Source organism: Sabethes cyaneus, chromosome 1 (genome assembly GCF_943734655.1).
Source record: "Sabethes cyaneus chromosome 1, idSabCyanKW18_F2, whole genome shotgun sequence".
NCBI classification, from domain to species: domain Eukaryota; kingdom Metazoa; phylum Arthropoda; class Insecta; order Diptera; family Culicidae; genus Sabethes; species Sabethes cyaneus.
This window is the reverse complement of record NC_071353.1, coordinates 156,205,687-156,224,899: the sequence shown is the minus strand read 5'-3', so window position 1 is coordinate 156,224,899 and position 19,213 is coordinate 156,205,687. Positions and strand designations below refer to the sequence as shown.

At 36.3% G+C, this 19,213-nt stretch overlaps 2 protein-coding genes across 2 annotated transcripts in view; both read right to left on the bottom strand.

Annotated features, from left to right (window-relative positions):
- The window catches only part of LOC128732346 (uncharacterized), a 174,921-nt gene that overhangs the window by 28,675 nt on the left and 127,033 nt on the right, over window positions 1-19,213 (bottom strand). Inside the window, exon 5 of the mRNA XM_053825592.1 lies at window positions 8,407-8,619. Within this exon, the coding sequence (XP_053681567.1) occupies window positions 8,407-8,619 (213 nt within the window). The remainder of the gene's footprint in view (window positions 1-8,406; window positions 8,620-19,213) is intronic.
- LOC128745358 (protein gone early) overlaps window positions 1-19,213 on the bottom strand; it is a 337,621-nt gene that overhangs the window by 283,055 nt on the left and 35,353 nt on the right. The window lies entirely within an intron of this gene.

Below are 19,213 nucleotides of genomic sequence, written 5' to 3'. Positions count from 1 at the left end.
CGAAATTCCATTAAAATTCTTCTGGTTGGTAATCAGCTGCGAATAAGCATCGTCAGCACTATAAGAGGATTAGTAGTAAATTAGTTTTATATTTCGCCAAAGTAGATTTTAAATAACATTTGGGACGACTTAAATTCTTATTGGCTTGCATTTGAATACTATTGGTAATGCTTATTGGCTACCTAGGTGGACATCAGTGGACTAAAATTGGACTTGAAATTAGACTGTAAATCGTAGACATGAAATCTTACCTAAATTGAACTTGAAATTTTGAAAACTTTAAATTAGGTTTGCAATTGGACATGAAATTGGACCTCAATGGGATTTGAAAATACACTTGACATCGGTGGTGAAATGGAAATTTAAATAGACTAAAAATTGGCCCTAAAATGTGACTTTGGCCCTAAAATCGGACACTGAATTGTACTTGAAATTGGATCTGATATCGGAGATGAAATTGGAACTAAATTAGTCTCGGAGTTAGACTGAAACTGGGACACCAGATTGGACAGACAAAATTAGACTTAAAATCAGAGGTGAAAATGGAATTAAATTAGATTAGGATGGGACAATCAATTAGACATGAAATCAGACTTTGAAATTGAACTAGAAATTGGATTTGGAATTTAACTGGGAATTAGGCATGAAATTGGGCTTAATTAGACTAGTTGAGCTTTAAAATGTTCGATTTTCGATCTTTTTGTGGCGTTATGTTGGTACTCATTACCCATTACTGATGTTGACAATTTCGGTCAGTTTAAAGGGTCAGTCAGTTTTTGACAGCTAGCTATTGTGCGTGGACGTGTTTTAGCTTGTCTCCGATTTTCGTCTATTCCAAAAAAAATCAGAAGGGTTGTGTTCCAGACACAACCGTGCAGCTGGCGTAGAACTACGTTAGGCGGGTTTCTGCGAAGAAACCTTGAATATTAAAGAAAATTTTTCACACCATGTTGACCTTTGTGTGGCGAAAAATAGTGTTAAGTAAATAATAGTGCTAAATATTATTGTGCATCGGAGGATTTTAGAATTTTAGAATCGCTCTTGTCTGCTCTCTCATTCCACGACTGCAACCGCCAAGGCACGAAAATTGTTTTACATTAGCCAGTCCATGACTGCCCGTTTGCAGCGGAATGAAGCGGCTAAAAATCCTGAGCCTCTCAGTTGGCTTCGAGGTACGACACTGGTCTAACAAGCCAGACGTCGCATGTTCGAATCTCGACTGGGAGAGGCTGATATAGTCAATAGAATCGATGCACCAGCCCTACAATTGTCCTGCACTCTTACTGCTGGTTGCGGCGCCTGTCGTATAAAAATAAGATCAAGTTTCCAAATTGGAATGTAGCAGGATTTGTTTTGCTTTGTAGCAAGCAAAAAGAACACGATCGAAAGTGAAACTTGTACAATAAATTTCTAAACGACGCCATCTATTGTCGGATTCACACCGGTCGGTGTGGGGCCCAAGCTTGATCGAAGTAGAAAGTTACTGTAATCAGCTATAATAATGGCTTTGCATTACCTTTTTTATGTCATTTCAACAGTCTTTACATGTCAAGAAGGCAGAACTACGCAACCGCCGCCAGTTTATTCTGTTTCTCTGTCTTGCCGCAGCAGCAGCAGCCACAACCACAAACATGGTGAATGTAATCGTCGTCCGTGCCTGGAAAGTAAGGCTAGCACAAGCAAAATATATGGGAAAATTTTAACTTTAAAGTTTCCGTTGCTTTTCACTAAGTAGCGATTATTCTTTTGAACCAATTAAAAGTTATTACGTTAAGCGTCTTGGCAGAATCTCGAATACGAGTTAAGTTAAAATATGAAGGTATGTTTGTATGTATGTTCCACCATAACTCCAGAACGCCTTGGCCGATCTTCACCAAACTTGGCACACATGTTCCTTGACATTAGGGAATCAGCACTGGGGACAAAAGGCACGAATCCCTAACAAAGGGGGAGAGATCTAAACAAGTTAAAGGGGTTCCGTTTCCCTTGCATTTAACGACAAGGTCGTCAGAGTCCATTTATGGCCGAATATCACCCTTCCCTTGCCTTCTTCAGTGCACCCACATGCTTCCATAGACTCGAGAAACCATCACAAAAATATAAAATTAGTTCAACTAACCGGCTAGCCGTAACAAGATCTTGCAACACGAAGCACCAAACATTGCATCCTATAAGTTCTATTACTTTTTAGGTCATTAATTACACTAAATACTGAGATTAGTGACCAATCAATATTCATCACTATATTTTCACTTTGTTGCCGTCGGGTTTTCAGTAATTTTTTCAGCCTTTTCAGTCATCACATCACTCGCGAAACTTAACTTGAGGCACAAAAAATTTTGTTTCACCACCCGAACAGTTATTTAGTAAGGTATTATAATGAATTTTCGAAAACTGATCACTTGAATTGATAGGAAAAACTTCACTTCGTTTCGATTGTAATTCCGAATCCGCGACCGTCGTTGTTGTGCGTTGCCAAGGAAACGGACGTTTATAAGGCTTTTTCGCGACAAAATCCGGACACCTCAATTTTGCAATGAAAACAATTTGCTAGGAGTTTAATCCATGAAACAATATTATATCATTTATGTGTGTATCGTTAATAATTATCAAATAAATTAACATTACTTATTTGGTCTGCATAAAAAATTGGCGAACTTTGGAGTTTACCCTTGCAATGAGGGTCAGTGCAGACCTGTTGGCAACCAATTTAGCTGAGTTTGTCCAAGATTTTCGAAATTTATCTATAGTTGTTGCTTGTTGCTTTGTGCTGAGACAGCTCTCTCTTCACCAAAGCCCAATACCGCTCGATGGGGCGTAACTCTGGACAGTTAGGTGGATTCACCTTCTTCGGTACAATATAGACTCCATTAGCATCATACCATTCCAAAATATCTTTGGCGTAGTGACAGGATGCCAAATCAGGCCAAAACAGCGAGGGTACATCATGGCTGTGTAGGAACGGTAACCACCGTTTCTGCAGGCATTCTTCACGGTATATTTCTTTGTTAACCGTTCCCGTAGTGGTGTAACTTTTGCTTGCTCGACCACAACTGCATATGTCCTGCCACACTCAATATTTTTTAGGGAACTTGGCTTTCTTCTTTGTCCTAAAATGCTCTGCAACTCCATCCGTTTCTGTTTACAGTCTTCTAGGACATACGTTTCATCGTCCATTATAACGCATGGAAACTTCGTTAAATATTCGCGATAAAGCTTACGAGCGCGTATTTTGGCCGTCGTATTTTAGTTATCATTACGGTTTGGAACAGTCCTCACCTTGAAAGACTTGTCGTTGCTTAGAAGTGTGCACGAATGTTGGCGACATTTTTATTTTACGAGCAATGGTTGGTACAGAAAGATCTGGTCTTCTCCGTAATATTTGTTTTACCTTCGCATCCTTGTGGTGGTTCCTCAGATCCGTTTTTGTTCCACTTCCCTTCTTCTTAGCTGTTGTCAAGCGAGTATCGAACGATTTTAAAACACTGTGAATAGTACTTGGAGGAAATCCAAACTTTTTGACAAGTTTTCTTAACGAGAGATGCGGATTTTCATTGCGACCGCACACAATTGCTTATCGCATCTGCTCTTCTTTGGACGCCATTTTACGTTGAGCGCTTGTAATATAAACAAGTGTCATATTTTCAGAAAGAACAGACATACGTCTACCACTCTGCAAAATATTTCACTCATTGTTAATGTATTTCCAAAGCTGTGTGTGTTTAGGGGTGTCCAAATTTTGTCGCGAACAAGCCTTATAAAGTGATGCCAACGTAAACATTTGAGCATGAAATGGACCAATTATCTGTATTTATAGCCACATGGGGCATATTGCACCGTCGCAAAAAAAACAAATTTATTTTCCTTTTGGGTTGACAGCCAGTGACAACTGTCAAACTTGCATAGTAGGCTATTGTCATGGTATTTTAAGATTTCTCATTAGTTTTGCATTTTAATTTGTGCTAGTTTAGGAATAAACGAACTGGGGCGTATTGCCCACCTGTGCCACATTATACACATGTCCCCTACTAGCAACTCGTTTCTCAACAAAACGATAGTGGCAACAAGTACTGCAATCAGTAAAAAAGCAACTGGACTCTGATGACCTTCACCTTAAACCGATTGCAGTTGTTATGCAAATTACTTTGAGAAAAGAGGAGGATTCCACCGAAAAGGAATATATGGTAAATAAACCATTGTTTCGTTTCCATTATAGCGATTTTCATTGAGCTAACCGATGCATAATTAGCTACAGGACAGAAGGGTGAGCTGACTGGGAAGGAGCCGACATGTAGGGGGACGAGGAACGTGAGCATGAATGTATGTTCCGCCATAGCTCCGGAACTTCTGGACTGTATCTTCATCAAATTCATTCATTTTGGCATGAAAGAATCATCACCGGGGGGGGGGGGGGGGGGGGGGGGTAGACAAAAGAGGGAGACGGTTTTTTACAAGGGGAGAGAATGATTCAAACGGGTAAGGGGGTGCGTTTCTCTTGCATTTGAATCGATAGCAGTTGTACAAGTTGTTTTATTTCTGAAAGGGGGAATAGGGTGGCCATTAAAAAGGTGGAGGTTCAAAAACGTAAAAAAGGCTTTGTGTCGCTTTATATGGATTACCGAGAAGAAGACAGATTTACAAGTGGTATCCCCCAACCACGTGAGAGGAACTGACAAAGGGACTAGACATATTCAAAAGGAAAAAAAAGGGTTTTATTTTTGTACAGGGATACCTCGATATAAGACAATTTATAATTTCAAAAAGTTGTTTTATATCGAAATTGTCTTATATCGAAACATGATTTTTTCACAAAAATTTAGCATTAGCAGTCACCAATTTTGCTCTGTGTTGTGTGTTTATGTTTTTTGAACTATTTAATATTGTTTGAGCTATTAGTTGTTTACAATTTTTGGGATTATTTCGAAATAATAAACAAATTTATGGCGCCGCTTTTGGAATGGAAAATGTGCTCTGGTGTCGTTACCAACTATGTCAAAGGGATTTGTCTTATATCGAGGTAAAAATTGTCTTATATCGAATTGTCTTATATCGAGGTTGTTTTATAACGAGGTTGTCTTATATCGAGGTATCCCTGTATTATGAGAGTTTTCGTTACAAAAACAGATATACAAATGATTTAGTGACAAATGGGCTTAAATGAGATTGGGCAATCAGCTAGTAGTAGTTAATAATTAACTCTACAATTGCCCTTTGCACTACTTTTCGAATTCTGTTTCGTTGAGGCGCTGTAGTCAAATGATCATCTACTGAACAAAAACCCAAAAAAGAAGCCTGGAAATACGTACTGAAACGGAGGTGTTAATAGTATCCAAACAGAACGGGACAAGGCGTGAAAAGGAAAAAAAAACGGAAAATTAGGTAAAGGAGTCATTAAGGCAACGCGTTCTGTTTGGATACTATCATCACCTTTCTTTCATTACTTTCTTCTACCGTTCCCTTCCCGTCGATTGTGAAAATATACCGTTATAGAAAACTACTAAAAGTGCGTTGTGGGTATCATCTGAAGTAACTCTTTTGGGCAAAAAAGCAAAATAGTGCATCGAATTTTTCCCTCGAGCATCGATCTAACAGATCACATCGCTTGCCCTTCACCTTCCGAGGTAAGCTAAATCTGCAAGCGCAGACCGCATACCGACAATTATCTGTGTCGAAACATTTTTCGCCTGTGTCCCCGTCTGCACTATGGGCCAGAAATTAAAATTTCGGGACAAAAATATTTGCGGTTAAACGGCATGTCTCAGCTCAATGTGGTCTTCGGCAACTATTTGAATAAAAAATTGATGCATATTTTGAAGGGGTCGTCCAATATTTAAGCGTTACTTAAACAACAACTTAAGTAATAACTTTTTGAGTAAACTTTTTTTCACCTGTTTGGTTTCAAAATATAAAAGATAAACCAATTTCAAGTAATTTTTCTGAAGATATGAAACTTCTACCTTTTACCCATTTTCAGCAATAGACCTTTGTTTACAAACGACCCCTCAAATCATATTTCTTCTTGTAACATGTTTATTTCAACAGACAGCTCAATGTGATGTTCTAGAAAATATTTTGCACATAAAAGAGGAATATTTTTGCTGAAGACTGTTTTGCTTTATATGCATTAATTAATAAGATATAACTGATTTTAGGTTAAAACCGTCTGATGAAAAATCCAAATATCTTAGCCATCTGCAAGTATCTGCCAATTAGTTTGCATACCAATTTGTCGTGGATTATTTTTCATGCATTTTATAGCTTAATAAATATGCGTCCTAGCGTCAAACAGTCTTCACAGTAAATATGTATTTCAACATACTGAATAACTTTGTAGAACATTTGAAAGCAATAAAATAATCGTGTGCAAAGTTATTGGGTGTAATTGATTTTTAAGTGCTCTTTTTTAACACTTCATTATATTTCGCAACCGGTAAGAGATAAATAGTTACTTTATTCAGCAGAGTTGCTTATTTTAGTATGTTCTGCAACTTTTGGAGAAAAAAAACTTTTTTTTTTTTTTAATTTAGGCCATTACAAATATTTTATAAAGTTTTTGTCCTTCCGGTGTTCGGCCACTGAAGGGGGGGGGGGGGGCGAAAAAAAAACAAAGTGAATTTTTTAATCGAGCAAAATAAAACATGGATTTTGAGAATTTTTATTTAAGGTTTAAACGTGAAAACCGAATCTATTCTTGCTTATAATGAATACGTTATTATTTTCTATGCAAAAATATACGAAAAAAGACAAAAACGAAGGAAAATTTTTTTGGACGATTTTCGGAAATTCCATTGTTCGAATTTCCATTTCTGTTTCGTGCTAGAAGCGTTAATTCAACTCGGAGACTCATTTTTCGAGTTTTTCAGACTGCAGAGCCCACAGACAATTGATTTTATAAAAAGAAAATTGACTCATATCCTACAAATTATTTTTTTGCCCCCCGATTTTTCAAGCCAATTTCCAAGGGGGGAGGGGGGGTGACAAAAACTTTAAATATGATTTGCAATGGCCTTATTTAAGAAAACAAAAGTTTGTATCACCCTAATAGGTGAATTCATGGTCACCCCAATAGTGCAGGAAGATGCGCTATATTTTTTATTTTACTTCTCCGAATACACCACCCTTGAAAAAATACACATTTTTCATCAAACAGTTTTTAGCCTAAGAACAGTTAAATCTTATTGATTAATGCAGAAAAAGCCAAACAAACTTCAACAAAAATATTCCGCTTTTATGTGCAAAATATTGTCTAGAACATTACATTGACCTGTCTGTTGAAATAAACATGTTACAAGACGAAATATGATTTGAGGGGTCGTTTATAAACAAAAGTCTATTGCTGAAAATGGGTAAATGGTAGAAGTTTTATATCTTCAGAAAAAATGCTTGAAATTTGTTTATCTTTAATACTTTGAAACCAAACAGGTGAAAAAAAATTTACACTAAAAGTTATTACTTAAATTGTTTGGAAAGTAACACCTAAATACCCCTTCAGGGGACGACCCCTTCAAAAGATGCATCATTTTTTCTTTCAAAAAGTTGCTGAAGACCACATTGAGCTGAGACATGCCGTTTAACCGCAACCGTAGTGGTCTGGTTGTTTGGGGGCCAGGTAGGTCGAAATTACTGTTCAGTCTTGCCGCGGAACAGCAGCGCGGAGCGCTGAAGTGATGATCCAAATTGTTGCCACGACCTCACTTGCTTGCGATCCGAGTGCAATTTGCTTGTCGGAGGTCAATGAGTTTAAGTTCAGTTCAGGCTGAGCTGAGCTGCGAGAAGAAATTGATCCACCCAGCCCCAGCTAGGTTAGCTGCCAGTGCGGATCAATTAGTCGCTGGATTTGCGTTCCCACGTTTCTTCTCCTCCGTCGGCATCCCCCGTGATGGGTGGGCCTTCTTTCAAGGTCCAACGACCTACCGACGACTGCCGATGGGAAGCAACCGTGCCGTACGTAGCAAGTGCTGTTGGCTTCGCTTGACAAAAACTAAGTGGCAGACTTGGTCACCAAGTATCCTGTGCCACGCTGTCAAAGAGCACGTGCCCCCGAAAGAGACCGAGCGAGGTTCGCAATAAACTGAGCCAACTGCTAGGTAAATCCGCCATCCAACTCAACGGGACGGAAAAGAAAGGTGTGACGGTGACGGAGGTAAAGTGAAAGTTGCTAAAGTTGCTAGTCGATGTTTTATTGTTGTTTTATGGAGTTGGCTTGTTACCGCTTGTTTTTGTTTGTCGATGATGACGACGACGACGACGTCGACTGACTGACTGATATTGGCTACTGAATAATTTGTTCAAAATGCATTGCGAAGCCATGCGATGCAAGTCACTAACCTTGTAAAGATAGTTTACAATAAACGGCCGATCGGATGGATCGATAAACTTTGATTAGCCTAGCTAGAGGGTACTTACCACAGCAGGATTTTCCAAAGTCCAGTCGCACCAGCTGAACCATGTACGGTTCCAGCAGATTCACGTACCACCAGGGAACGCGTTCCGGCTTCGTGAGCGAGCAGGTCTCCGGCGAAAAGAACGCCGACGTTGACCCGTCGATGGCCTTCTGCGGGATTCCGGCGGCGTCCGTGGAGATTTGCATGGGAGCCTTGCCGGCGGCAACGTTCAGTACTATTAAAATAATAGAAGAGAGCAAAAAAAAACAAAAAATCAGTAACGTCGATGAGGCGCATTTGCGTGGTCCAGTTTTTCCGGACGTGGAGGAAATCAAACGGAACTGATTAGATTTGTCTGTATGAGTATGCGTGAATGGAAATGATGATAAAACGTTTCGATCGTTTCATCAGGTTGCAATTTCGGACCGGTAATTTTTTGATTATTTCTTCGATTTCAGGTGGCTTACTGATAGGAACCCTGGAACAACCAGAGGGGCGGGCGGGAGGCAGGTGGCCAATACTGTTATCTCGACCGCCGCCGTGTGCGGCGTGTGCGGGAAAAAAAATTGAGAGCTCTGCCTAGCGGATACTTTCCCAGTACGTACAGATAGATCTTCGATTGGATAAAAACTTTGCGCCACTTTTTCGTTTCATCGATCCATCATTCCATCCGATGATGATGATGATGATGATGATGGTTATCTCGACCAGTGTTTGGTCCAGTTTTGCCACGTAGAAAATGTTCGGTATAGATTCGATACGGTCGGTCGGCCGGCCAGCCAAATCGGAAACAGCAATTAATTAGAGAACTGTTTGCCCCGGTCCGGAACGTTCACGCACGGGAAGGTGGAATAAAGGTGCTATTTATAAATCTTTCATTTATGTATTAATATGAGCCCATAATTACGCAATAATCTCCGAAACTGGAAGCAGTGAAACCTACGTGAAGGTCACTGATAGGTCTTGGAGCTATTGCCAATGGCTTAATTGCCATTCGAAGTTGTTCGATGGAAGTATTAACTATGCTAAAGGGTAAACGGTATTCTGTCAGCTGCCAATTTCAAGTGAAACTTGAAATTATCTTAATAATGATTTTATTCCGTTACTAAGTCATGTTCATATGGTGCCCAGCAGCATCAATTTCGTTTTAAAATCAATAGAGGAGCGAAATCCACCCGAATGTGTGATCACTCTTAATTACATTTGTTTTATGGGTATTGTGCTTGATTGTATTTGGAGAAAATTAGTACAAAAAAGTTATGAAAAGATACAAAAGTGCATTTGCACAAAAGTGCAAATACGCTAAAAATGTTAAAGAATATACGGTGAAAGACGATGAGAATAGGTCGGAAATAGCACAAAAATACGACGAAAAGACACCAAAAACAGCGACAAAAGGGACTACAGGGACAAAACATGCAAAAAAACGACGAAAGGCTGACGAATACATCACAGCAAGATGATAGAAGAAACACGAAAGTATTTTTGTTTTATAGACAGCAAATAGGACGACGAAAAATGGGAAAAAAACTGACGTAGACGAAAAGATTACGAAACGACGACATCAAAACAGCAAAAAAGGTGACAAAAACAGCAAAAGCCACCATAAAAGTGACAAAGAAACAAGTAACAGATGCAAAAACAAAACGAACAAATGATGGAAATACGATGACAATACACTTAGGTCGCTTTTTACGCGAAGGATACGTCCCGCGTAAATGAAAACCGCGTAAATTCCAAAAATCGCTTAAAAAACCGCGTAAATTCCAAATTTCGCGTTAAAAAAACCTAAATTTCGCGTAAAAAAAAACTTTGTGGATTTCAACACTACGCGAAAAAATAGACGTTTTGATCACATCCGCGTAAATTCCGAAAATCGCGTTAATTTCGAAATTCGCGTAAAAAACGCGTAAATTCCGAAATTTGCGTAAAAAACCGCGTAAATTCCGAAAATCGCGTAAAAAACCGCGTAAATTCCGAAAATCGCGTAAAAAAACCCGCGTAAATTCCGAAATTCGAGTTAAAAAAAAACGCGTAAATTACGAAATTCTCGTAAAAAAAAACGCGTAAATTCCGAAATTCGTGTAAAAAATTGCATAAACTCCGAAAATCACGTAAAAACCGCGTAAATTCAGAAATTCGCGTAAAAAAACCGCATAAATTCCGAAAATCGCGTCAAAAAACCGCGTAAATTCCGAATTCCGCGTTAAAAAACCGCGTAAATTCCGAAATTCGCGTAAAAAACCGCGTAAATTCCGAAATTCTCGTAAAAAAACCGCGTAAATTCTGAAAATCACGCAAAAAAAAAACCACGTAAATTCCGAAATTCTCGTAAAAAACCGCCTAAATTCTGAAAATCGCGAAAAAAAACGCGTGAATTCCGAAATTCGCTTAAAAAAACTGCGTAAACTCCAAAATTCGCGTAAAAAAAACCTAAATTTCGCGTAAAAAAAACTTTGTGGGTCTCAACACTACGCGAAAAAATAAACGTTTTGAGCACATTCACGTAAATTCCGAAAATCGTGTAAAAAAAACCGCGTAAATTCCGAAATTCGCGTAAAAAAACCGCGTTAATTCCGAAATTCGCGTAAAAAACAGCGTAAATTCCGAAACTCGCGTAAATCCCGCAATTCGCGTAAAAATAGTCGCGTAAAAATAGTCGCGTAAAAAAAACAGCGTAAAAAGCGACTTCAGTGTATAATAAAAATAAGACTAAAAGGTGACAAAAAGACGACGAATACAATGAGTAGACAACAATAATAAGACGAAAGAACGACAAAAAGACAGCGAACAGCAAAAACCGCGTAAATTCCGAAATTGGCACAGCGTAAATTCCGAAATTCGCGTAAAAAACCGCGTAAATTCTGAAATTCGCGTTAAAAAACCTCGTAAATTCCGAAAATCGCGTCAAAAAACCGCGTAAATTCCAAAATTCGCGTAAAAAAAATTGCGTAAATTCCGAAATTCGCGTAAAAACCGCGTAAATTCCGAAATTCTTGTAAAAAAAACCGTGTAAATTACGAAATTCGCGTAAAAAAGACGCGTAAATTCCGAAAAACGCGCAAAAAATAACCACGTAAATTCCGAAATTCTCGTAAAAAACCGCCTAAATTCTGAAAATCGCGTAAAAAAAACGCGTAAACTCCAAAATTCGCGTAAAAAAAACCGCGTAAATTCCGAAATTCGCTTAAAAAAACTGCGTAAACTCCAAAATTCGCGTAAAAAAAACCTAAATTTCGCGTAAAAAAAACTTTGTGGGTCTCAACACTACGCGAAAAAATAGACGTTTTGAGCACATTCGCGTAAATTCCGAAAATCGTGTAAAAAAAACCGCGTAAATTCCGAAATTCGCGTAAAAAAACCGCGTTAATTCCGAAATTCGCGTAAAAAACAGCGTAAATTCCGAAACTCGCGTAAATCCCGCAATTCGCGTAAAAATAGTCGCGTAAAAAAAACAGCGTAAAAAGCGACTTCAGTGTATAATAAAAATAAGACTAAAAGGTGACAAAAAGACGACGAATACAATGAGTAGACAACAATAATAAGACGAAAGAACGACAAAAAGACAGCGAACAGCAAAAACCGCGTAAATTCCGAAATTGGCACAGCGTAAATTCCGAAATTCGCGTAAAAAAACCGCCTAAATTCCGAAAATCGCGTAAAAAACCGCGTAAATTCTGAAATTCGCGTTAAAAAACCGCGTAAATTCCGAAAATCGCGTCAAAAAACCGCGTAAATTCCAAAATTCGCGTAAAAAAAATTGCGTAAATTCCGAAATTCGCGTAAAAACCGCGTAAATTCCGAAATTCTTGTAAAAAAAACCGTGTAAATTACGAAATTCGCGTAAAAAAGACGCGTAAATTCCGAAAAACGCGCAAAAAATAACCACGTAAATTCCGAAATTCTCGTAAAAAACCGCCTAAATTCTGAAAATCGCGTAAAAAAAACGCGTAAACTCCAAAATTCGCGTAAAAAAAACCGCGTAAATTCCGAAATTCGCTTAAAAAAACTGCGTAAACTCCAAAATTCGCGTAAAAAAAACCTAAATTTCGCGTAAAAAAAACTTTGTGGGTCTCAACACTACGCGAAAAAATAGACGTTTTGAGCACATTCGCGTAAATTCCGAAAATCGTGTAAAAAAAACCGCGTAAATTCCGAAATTCGCGTAAAAAAACCGCGTTAATTCCGAAATTCGCGTAAAAAACAGCGTAAATTCCGAAACTCGCGTAAATCCCGCAATTCGCGTAAAAATAGTCGCGTAAAAAAAACAGCGTAAAAAGCGACTTCAGTGTATAATAAAAATAAGACTAAAAGGTGACAAAAAGACGACGAATACAATGAGTAGACAACAATAATAAGACGAAAGAACGACAAAAAGACAGCGAACAGCAAAAACCGCGTAAATTCCGAAATTGGCACAGCGTAAATTCCGAAATTCGCGTAAAAAAACCGCCTAAATTCCGAAAATCGCGTAAAAAACCGCGTAAATTCTGAAATTCGCGTTAAAAAACCGCGTAAATTCCGAAAATCGCGTCAAAAAACCGCGTAAATTCCAAAATTCGCGTAAAAACCCCGTAAATTCCGAAAATCGCGTAAAAAACCGCGTTAAATCGCGTAAAAAACCACGAAAATTCCGAAAATCGCGCAAAAAAAAAACGCGTAAATTCCGAAATTCGCGTAAAAAAAATTGCGTAAATTCCGAAATTTGCGTAAAAACCGCGTAAATTCCGAAAATCGCGCAAATTCCGAAATTCGCGTAAAAAACCGCGTAAATTGCGAAATTCGCGTAAAAAAATCGCGTAAAAAGCGACTTCAGTGTACACTCAAGTACTTTTTTTACACGGTTTGTTTTTTCGAATATTAAGAACGGAGCAACTTAGGGACCATTCATTTATTTCTCAACACGTTTGGGTGAGGCCCGATATTCGTCACGTATTTTGTAAATGGTCCCTAAGTTGCATCGTTCTTGAGTAATCGAAAAAGACTAACCGTGTAAAAAGCGACTTCAGTGTATAATAAAAATAAAACTAAGAGGTGACAAAAAGACGACGAATACACAGAGTAGACAACAATAATAAGACGAAAGAACGACAAAAAGACAGCAAATAGGTAACAAAAAGGTGACGAAGAGGTGACCAAATAAACAGCAAAAAGACGATAAAACAAGGCGATAAAAGGCGATGACAAACTGGCGAAAAAGACGACAAAAAAACGATCAATCAAAAAGGCCATAAAAAGAACGATAAAATATGATAAAAAAGCGCTGAAAAGGGACAAATAAACTAGGTAAGGATGGCGAAAAAACGCCAAAACAGCATTAAACTGACAAATACTGCAGAAAGATGTTAAAAAGACGGCGAAAATATAACAATAAGATAACGAAAAGAAGCCAAAACAGCCGCAAAACTTAACTAAAAACGGCAAAAGAAAAACAAAAGCACGTTTAAAAGTGTGACGATAAAAATGGCAAAATCCGAAGGAAAAACCAATAAAAATACCAAAAGCAAACGTCAAAAAACGACGAACAGAGGACGAAAATACACCGAAATAATGGCAAAAAACCCTGAAAATACGAAAGAAATATAGCAGAGTGATGATAAAAAGACAACTTATGCGAAGAAAAGACAACAAACGAAACAAAACAAAACAGCGACAAAACATGACTAAAAACGACAACGAAAACAAAAAGACGTTTGAAAGTGTCAGAAAAGCGTCCAAACAAAATGGGCGATAAAAATGGCAAAATCCGACGAAAAAAGCGACAAAAATGCCAAAAGCAAACGTCAAAAAACCACTAACGAGGACGAAAATACGTCAACATAATGGCAAAAAAAAACTCTGAAAGGACGATAGAAATATGGCAGAAAGAGAGAGAGGGGACAAAAACAACGAGTTATACGAAGAGGAGACTACAAAGAGGTGACAAAAAGAAGATGAAGAAAAATATCGAAAAGGCAGCAGAAGCTGACGAAAAATGACGAAGAAGTTTCCAGTCCAGTATCAACGAAGTTTTCGCTCAGTTTCAATCAAGTTTTTCTCCAGGCTCAGTTCAGTTTCGATTCTGTTTCAGTTCAGTTTCAATAAATCAAAATCGGTTTCAGTTCAGTTCAGTTTCACTTCAATTTCAGCTTAGTTTCATTTAAGTTTTGATCCAGTTTCAGTTCAGTGCAGTTTCAAATAACTCTATAATAACTTAATTCAGTTTCAGTTCAGCTTCTACTCGGTTTCAGTTCGGTTTTAGTTTAATTTCAATTAGATTTTAGTTCAATTTTAGCCCAGTTTTAGTTCAGTTTCAATTCGGTTAGGTTTCAATTAAGATTTTATTCAGTTTCAGTTTAGTTTTAGCTCAGTTTCAGTTCAATTTTTGTTCGGTTAAGTTTCAAATAAGCATTAATTTAGTTTCAATCCAGCTTCAACTTAGCTTCAGTTCCGTTTTAGTTTAGTTCAGAGTCATTTCCCTTTTTATTCAGTTTCAGTTCAGTGTCAATTCAGTTTTAGCTGAGTTTTAATTTAGTTTTTATCTAGTTTCAGTTCAGTTTCAATTCAGTATCAGTTCAATTTTAGCTCAGTTTCGATTCTGTTTAGTGTCAAATAAGCTTTCATTCAGTTTCAGTTAAGTTTCAGTTTAGTTTTCGTTCAGTTCAGTTTCAAATAAGCTTTAATTTAGTTTCAATTCAGCTTCAACTCGGCTTCAGTTCAGTTTTCAGTTCAGTACAGTTTCATTTGAGTTTTTATTCAGTTTCAGTCCAGTATTTAGTTCAGTTTCAACCATGTTTTTATCCAGGTTTAATTCTGTTTCAGTTTAGTTCAGTTCAATTAATCAAAATCTTTGAAAACGTTTAAGTTTCGCCTCAGTTTCAGATCAGTTCAGTTCCAAATAATTCTATAATAACTTAATTCAGTTTCAGTTCAGCTTCTACTCGTTAGTTTAGTTTAATTTCAATTAGCATTTCATTCACTTTCAATTCAGTTCAGTATTTTCATAGCTTAGTTTTAATTCAGTTCTTATCCAGTTTCAGGTCGGACTCAACTCGGATTCCGTTTAGTTTCAATATTTATGTTTAGCTTGGTTTTAGTTCAGTTTCAGTTAGGTAAGGTTTCAATTAAGTTTTAGCTCATTTTCAATTCAGTTTTTGTTCAGTTAAGTTTCAAATAAGCGTTAAATTAATTTTAATCCAGCTTCAGTCCAGTTTTAGTTCAGTGTTCAGTTTCATTTAACTTTTTATTCAGTTTGCCTCCAGTGTCAATTCAGCATTAGTTCAGTTTTAGCCTAGTTTCGATTCAGTTTAGTATCAAGTAAGCTTTTACTCAGTTTCAGTTAAGTTTCAATTTAGTTTTGGTTCAGTTCAGCTTCAACTCGGTTTCAGTTCAGTTTTAGTTCAGCTTCAGTTCAGTACAGTTTCATTTACGTTTTTATTCAGTTTCAGCCCAGTACCAAAGAAGATTTAGCTCAATTTCAACCATGTTTTATCAAGCTTCGGTGCAGTTTGACTTCTGTTTCAGTTCAGTTCAGTAAAATTAATCAACATCTTTCAAAACTGTTTAGTTTAAGCTCAGTTTCATTCAAGTTTTTATTCAGTTTCAGATCGGTTCAGTTCCAAATAACTCTATAATAACTTAATTCAGTTTCAGCTCAGTTTTACATAGCTTAATTTTAATTCAGTTCTTATTCAGTTTCAGTTCGAACTGAAACTGTGATTCCGTTTATTTTCAATTAACTCTTAATTCAGTTTAAGTTCATGTTTAGCTCGGTTTTAGTTCAGTTTCAATTCGGTTAGGTTTCAATTAAGATTTTATTCAGTTAAGTTGCAAATAAACATTCATTTAGTTTCAATCCAGCTTCAACTCAGCTTCAGTTCAATTTTAGTTTTAGTGTTCAGTTTGATTTAACTTTTTCTTTCAGTTTCAGTCCAGTATCAATTCCGTTTTAGCTGAGTTTTAATTTGGTTTTTGTCTAGTTTCAATTCAGTTCAATTTTAGTTTAATTTCAATTGAGTTTCAGTCAGTTCAGCTACATTTAATTTTTTATCCAGTTTCAGTCCAGTATCAATGGAGATTTAGCTCAGTTTCAAGCATGTTTTTATCCAGGTTCGGTACAGTTTAAATTTTATTTCAATTAAGTTCAGTTTAATTAATCAAAATCTTTAAAAACTGTTCAGTTTCGCCTCAGTTTAAGCTTAGTTTCATTCAAGTTTTTATCTAGTTTTAGTTCAGTTCAGTTTTAAACAACTCTATAATGACTTAATTCAGTTGCAGTTCAGCTTCTGCTCGTTTTCAGTTCAGTTTTAGTTCAGTTAAGATTTAATTCACTTTCAATAACAGCTCAGTTTTACAGTTTAAGTTTATGCAGTTTAAGTTCAAGTTTAGCTCAGTTTTACTTTCCATTAAGGTTTTCTTCAGTTTCGGTTTAGTTTTAGCTCATTTTCAATTTAGTTTAGGTTTCGTTAAGTTTTAAATAAGCATTAATTTAGTTTCAATTCAACATTAACTCGGCTTCAGTTCAGTTTCATTTAACTCTTTATTCAGTTTCAGTCCAGTGACAATTCACTTTTTGCTCAATTATTACCCAGTTTCAGTTCAATATCAATGAAGTTTTAGCTCAGTTTGAATCAAGTTTTCATCCAGTTTCAGTTCAGTCAATTTCAAATAACTCTATAATAACTTAATTCAGTTTCAGTTCAGCTTCTACTCGGTTTCAGTTCAGTTTTAGTTTAGTTTCAATTAAATTTTAGTTCAATTTTAGCTCAGTTTTAGTTCAGTTTCAATTCGGTTAGGTTTTAATTAAGATTTTATTCAGTTTCAGTTTAGTTTTAGCTCAGTTTCAGTTCAGTTTTTGTTCAGTCAAGTTTCAAATGACCATTAATTTAGGTTCAATCCAGCTTCAGTTCAGTTTTAGTTGAGTTTTAATTTAGTTTTTATCTAGTTTCAGTTCAGTTTCAATTCAGTATCAGTTCAGTTTTTGCTCAGTTTTAATCCTATAAAAGTAAGCTTTCATTCAGTTTCAGTTAAGTTTCAATTAAGGTTTAGTTCAGTTTAGTTTCAACTCAGCTTTTCAGAACAGTTTCATTTAAATTTTTATCCAGTTTCAGTCCAATATCAATGAAGTTTTAGCTCTGTTACAATCAAGTTTTTAACCAGGCTCAGTGCATTTTCGATTCTGTTTCAGTTTAGTTCAGTTTCAGTGGATCAAAAATCAAAATCTTCAAACCTGTGTTCAGCTCAGTTCAGTTTATGCTCAGTTTCGTTAAAGTTTTTATCCAGTGTCAGTTCTGCTCCGTTTCAAATAACTCTATAATAGTTTTAGTCAGTTTCAGTTTAGTTTCACTTGAGTTTTTATTCAGTTTTAGTACTGATAAACTTTAGTTTCAATTCAGTTTTAGTTTAGATCAGTTTCAATTAAGTTTTTTTCTAGTTTCAGTTCAGTTTCATTTCCGTTTTAGTTCAGTTTTCAGTTAGTTTCAGTTTAGTTTTAATTCAGTTTCAATTTAGTTTCAGTCAGTTCAGCTACATTTAAGTTTTTATCCAATTTCAGTCCAGTGTCAATTTAGTCTTAGCTTGGTTTCAATTGAATTTTCATCCGGTTTCAGTTGAGATTCAATTTAATATTAGCTCAACTTAATCTCGAACAAGTTTTTATTCAGTTCCAGTGCAGTTGTAACTCAGTTTCAGTTCAGTTTTAGTTTAGTTTCAATTAGATTTTAGTTCAATTTTAGTTCAGTTTTAGTCAGTTTCAATTCGGTTAGGTTTCAATTAAGATTTTATTCAGTTTCAGTTTATTTTTAGCTCAGTTTCAGTTCAGTTTTTGGTCAGTTAAGTTTCAAATGAGCATTAATTTAGTTTCAATCCAACTTTTTATTTAGTTTCAGTCCAGTGTCAATTCAGTTTTAGCTGAGTTTTCACTGAGTTTTTATCTAGCTTCAGTTCAGTTTCAATCAGAGCATCAGTTCAATTTTAGCTCAGTTTTGTGGCAAATATGCTTTCATTCAGTTTCAGTTAAGTTTCAATGTAGTTTCAATTCAGTTTAGTTTCAAATAAGCTTTAATTTAGTTTCAATTCATCTTCAATTTGGCTTCAGTTCAGTTCAATACAGTTTCATTTAAATTTTAATCCAATTCAATGTTTCAATGTCCAATATCAATAAAGTTTTAGCTCAGTTTCAATCAAGTTTTTATCCAAGCTCAGTTCAGTTTCGATTCTGCTTCAGTTACGTTCAGTTTCAATGGATCAAAATCTTCAAACCTGTTTCAGTTCAGTTTAAGCCCAGTTTCATTAAAGTGTTTATTCAGTGTCAGTTCAGCTCCGTTTCAGTTAACTCTATAATAGTTTTATTCAGTTTCACTTAAGTTTTTATTCAGTTTTTGTACAGTTTAACTTTAGCTTCAATTCAGTTTTAGTTCAGGTCAGTTTCAATTAAGTCTTTATCTAGTTTCATTTCAGTTTTATTTCCGTTTCAGCTCTGTTTTCACATAGTTTCAGTTTAGGTTTAGTTCAGTTTCAGTCAGTGCAGCTACATTTAAGTTTTTATCCAATTGCGGTCCAGCATCAATTTAGTTTTAGCTTGGTTTCAATTGAATTTTTATCCGGTTTCAGTTGAGATTCAATTTAGCATCAGTTCAGCTTAATCTCGTACAGGGTTTTATTCAGTTCCAGTTCAGTTGTAACTCAGTTTCAGTTCAGTTTTAGTTTAGTTTTCATTGCGCTCAGTTTCAAATAAACTCTTATTCAGTTTCAGTGAAGCTCGAACTTGGTTTCAATGAAGTTTTAGCTCAGTTTCAATCAAGTTTTTATCCAGGCTCAGTTCAGTTTCGATTCTGTTTCAGTTCAGTTTC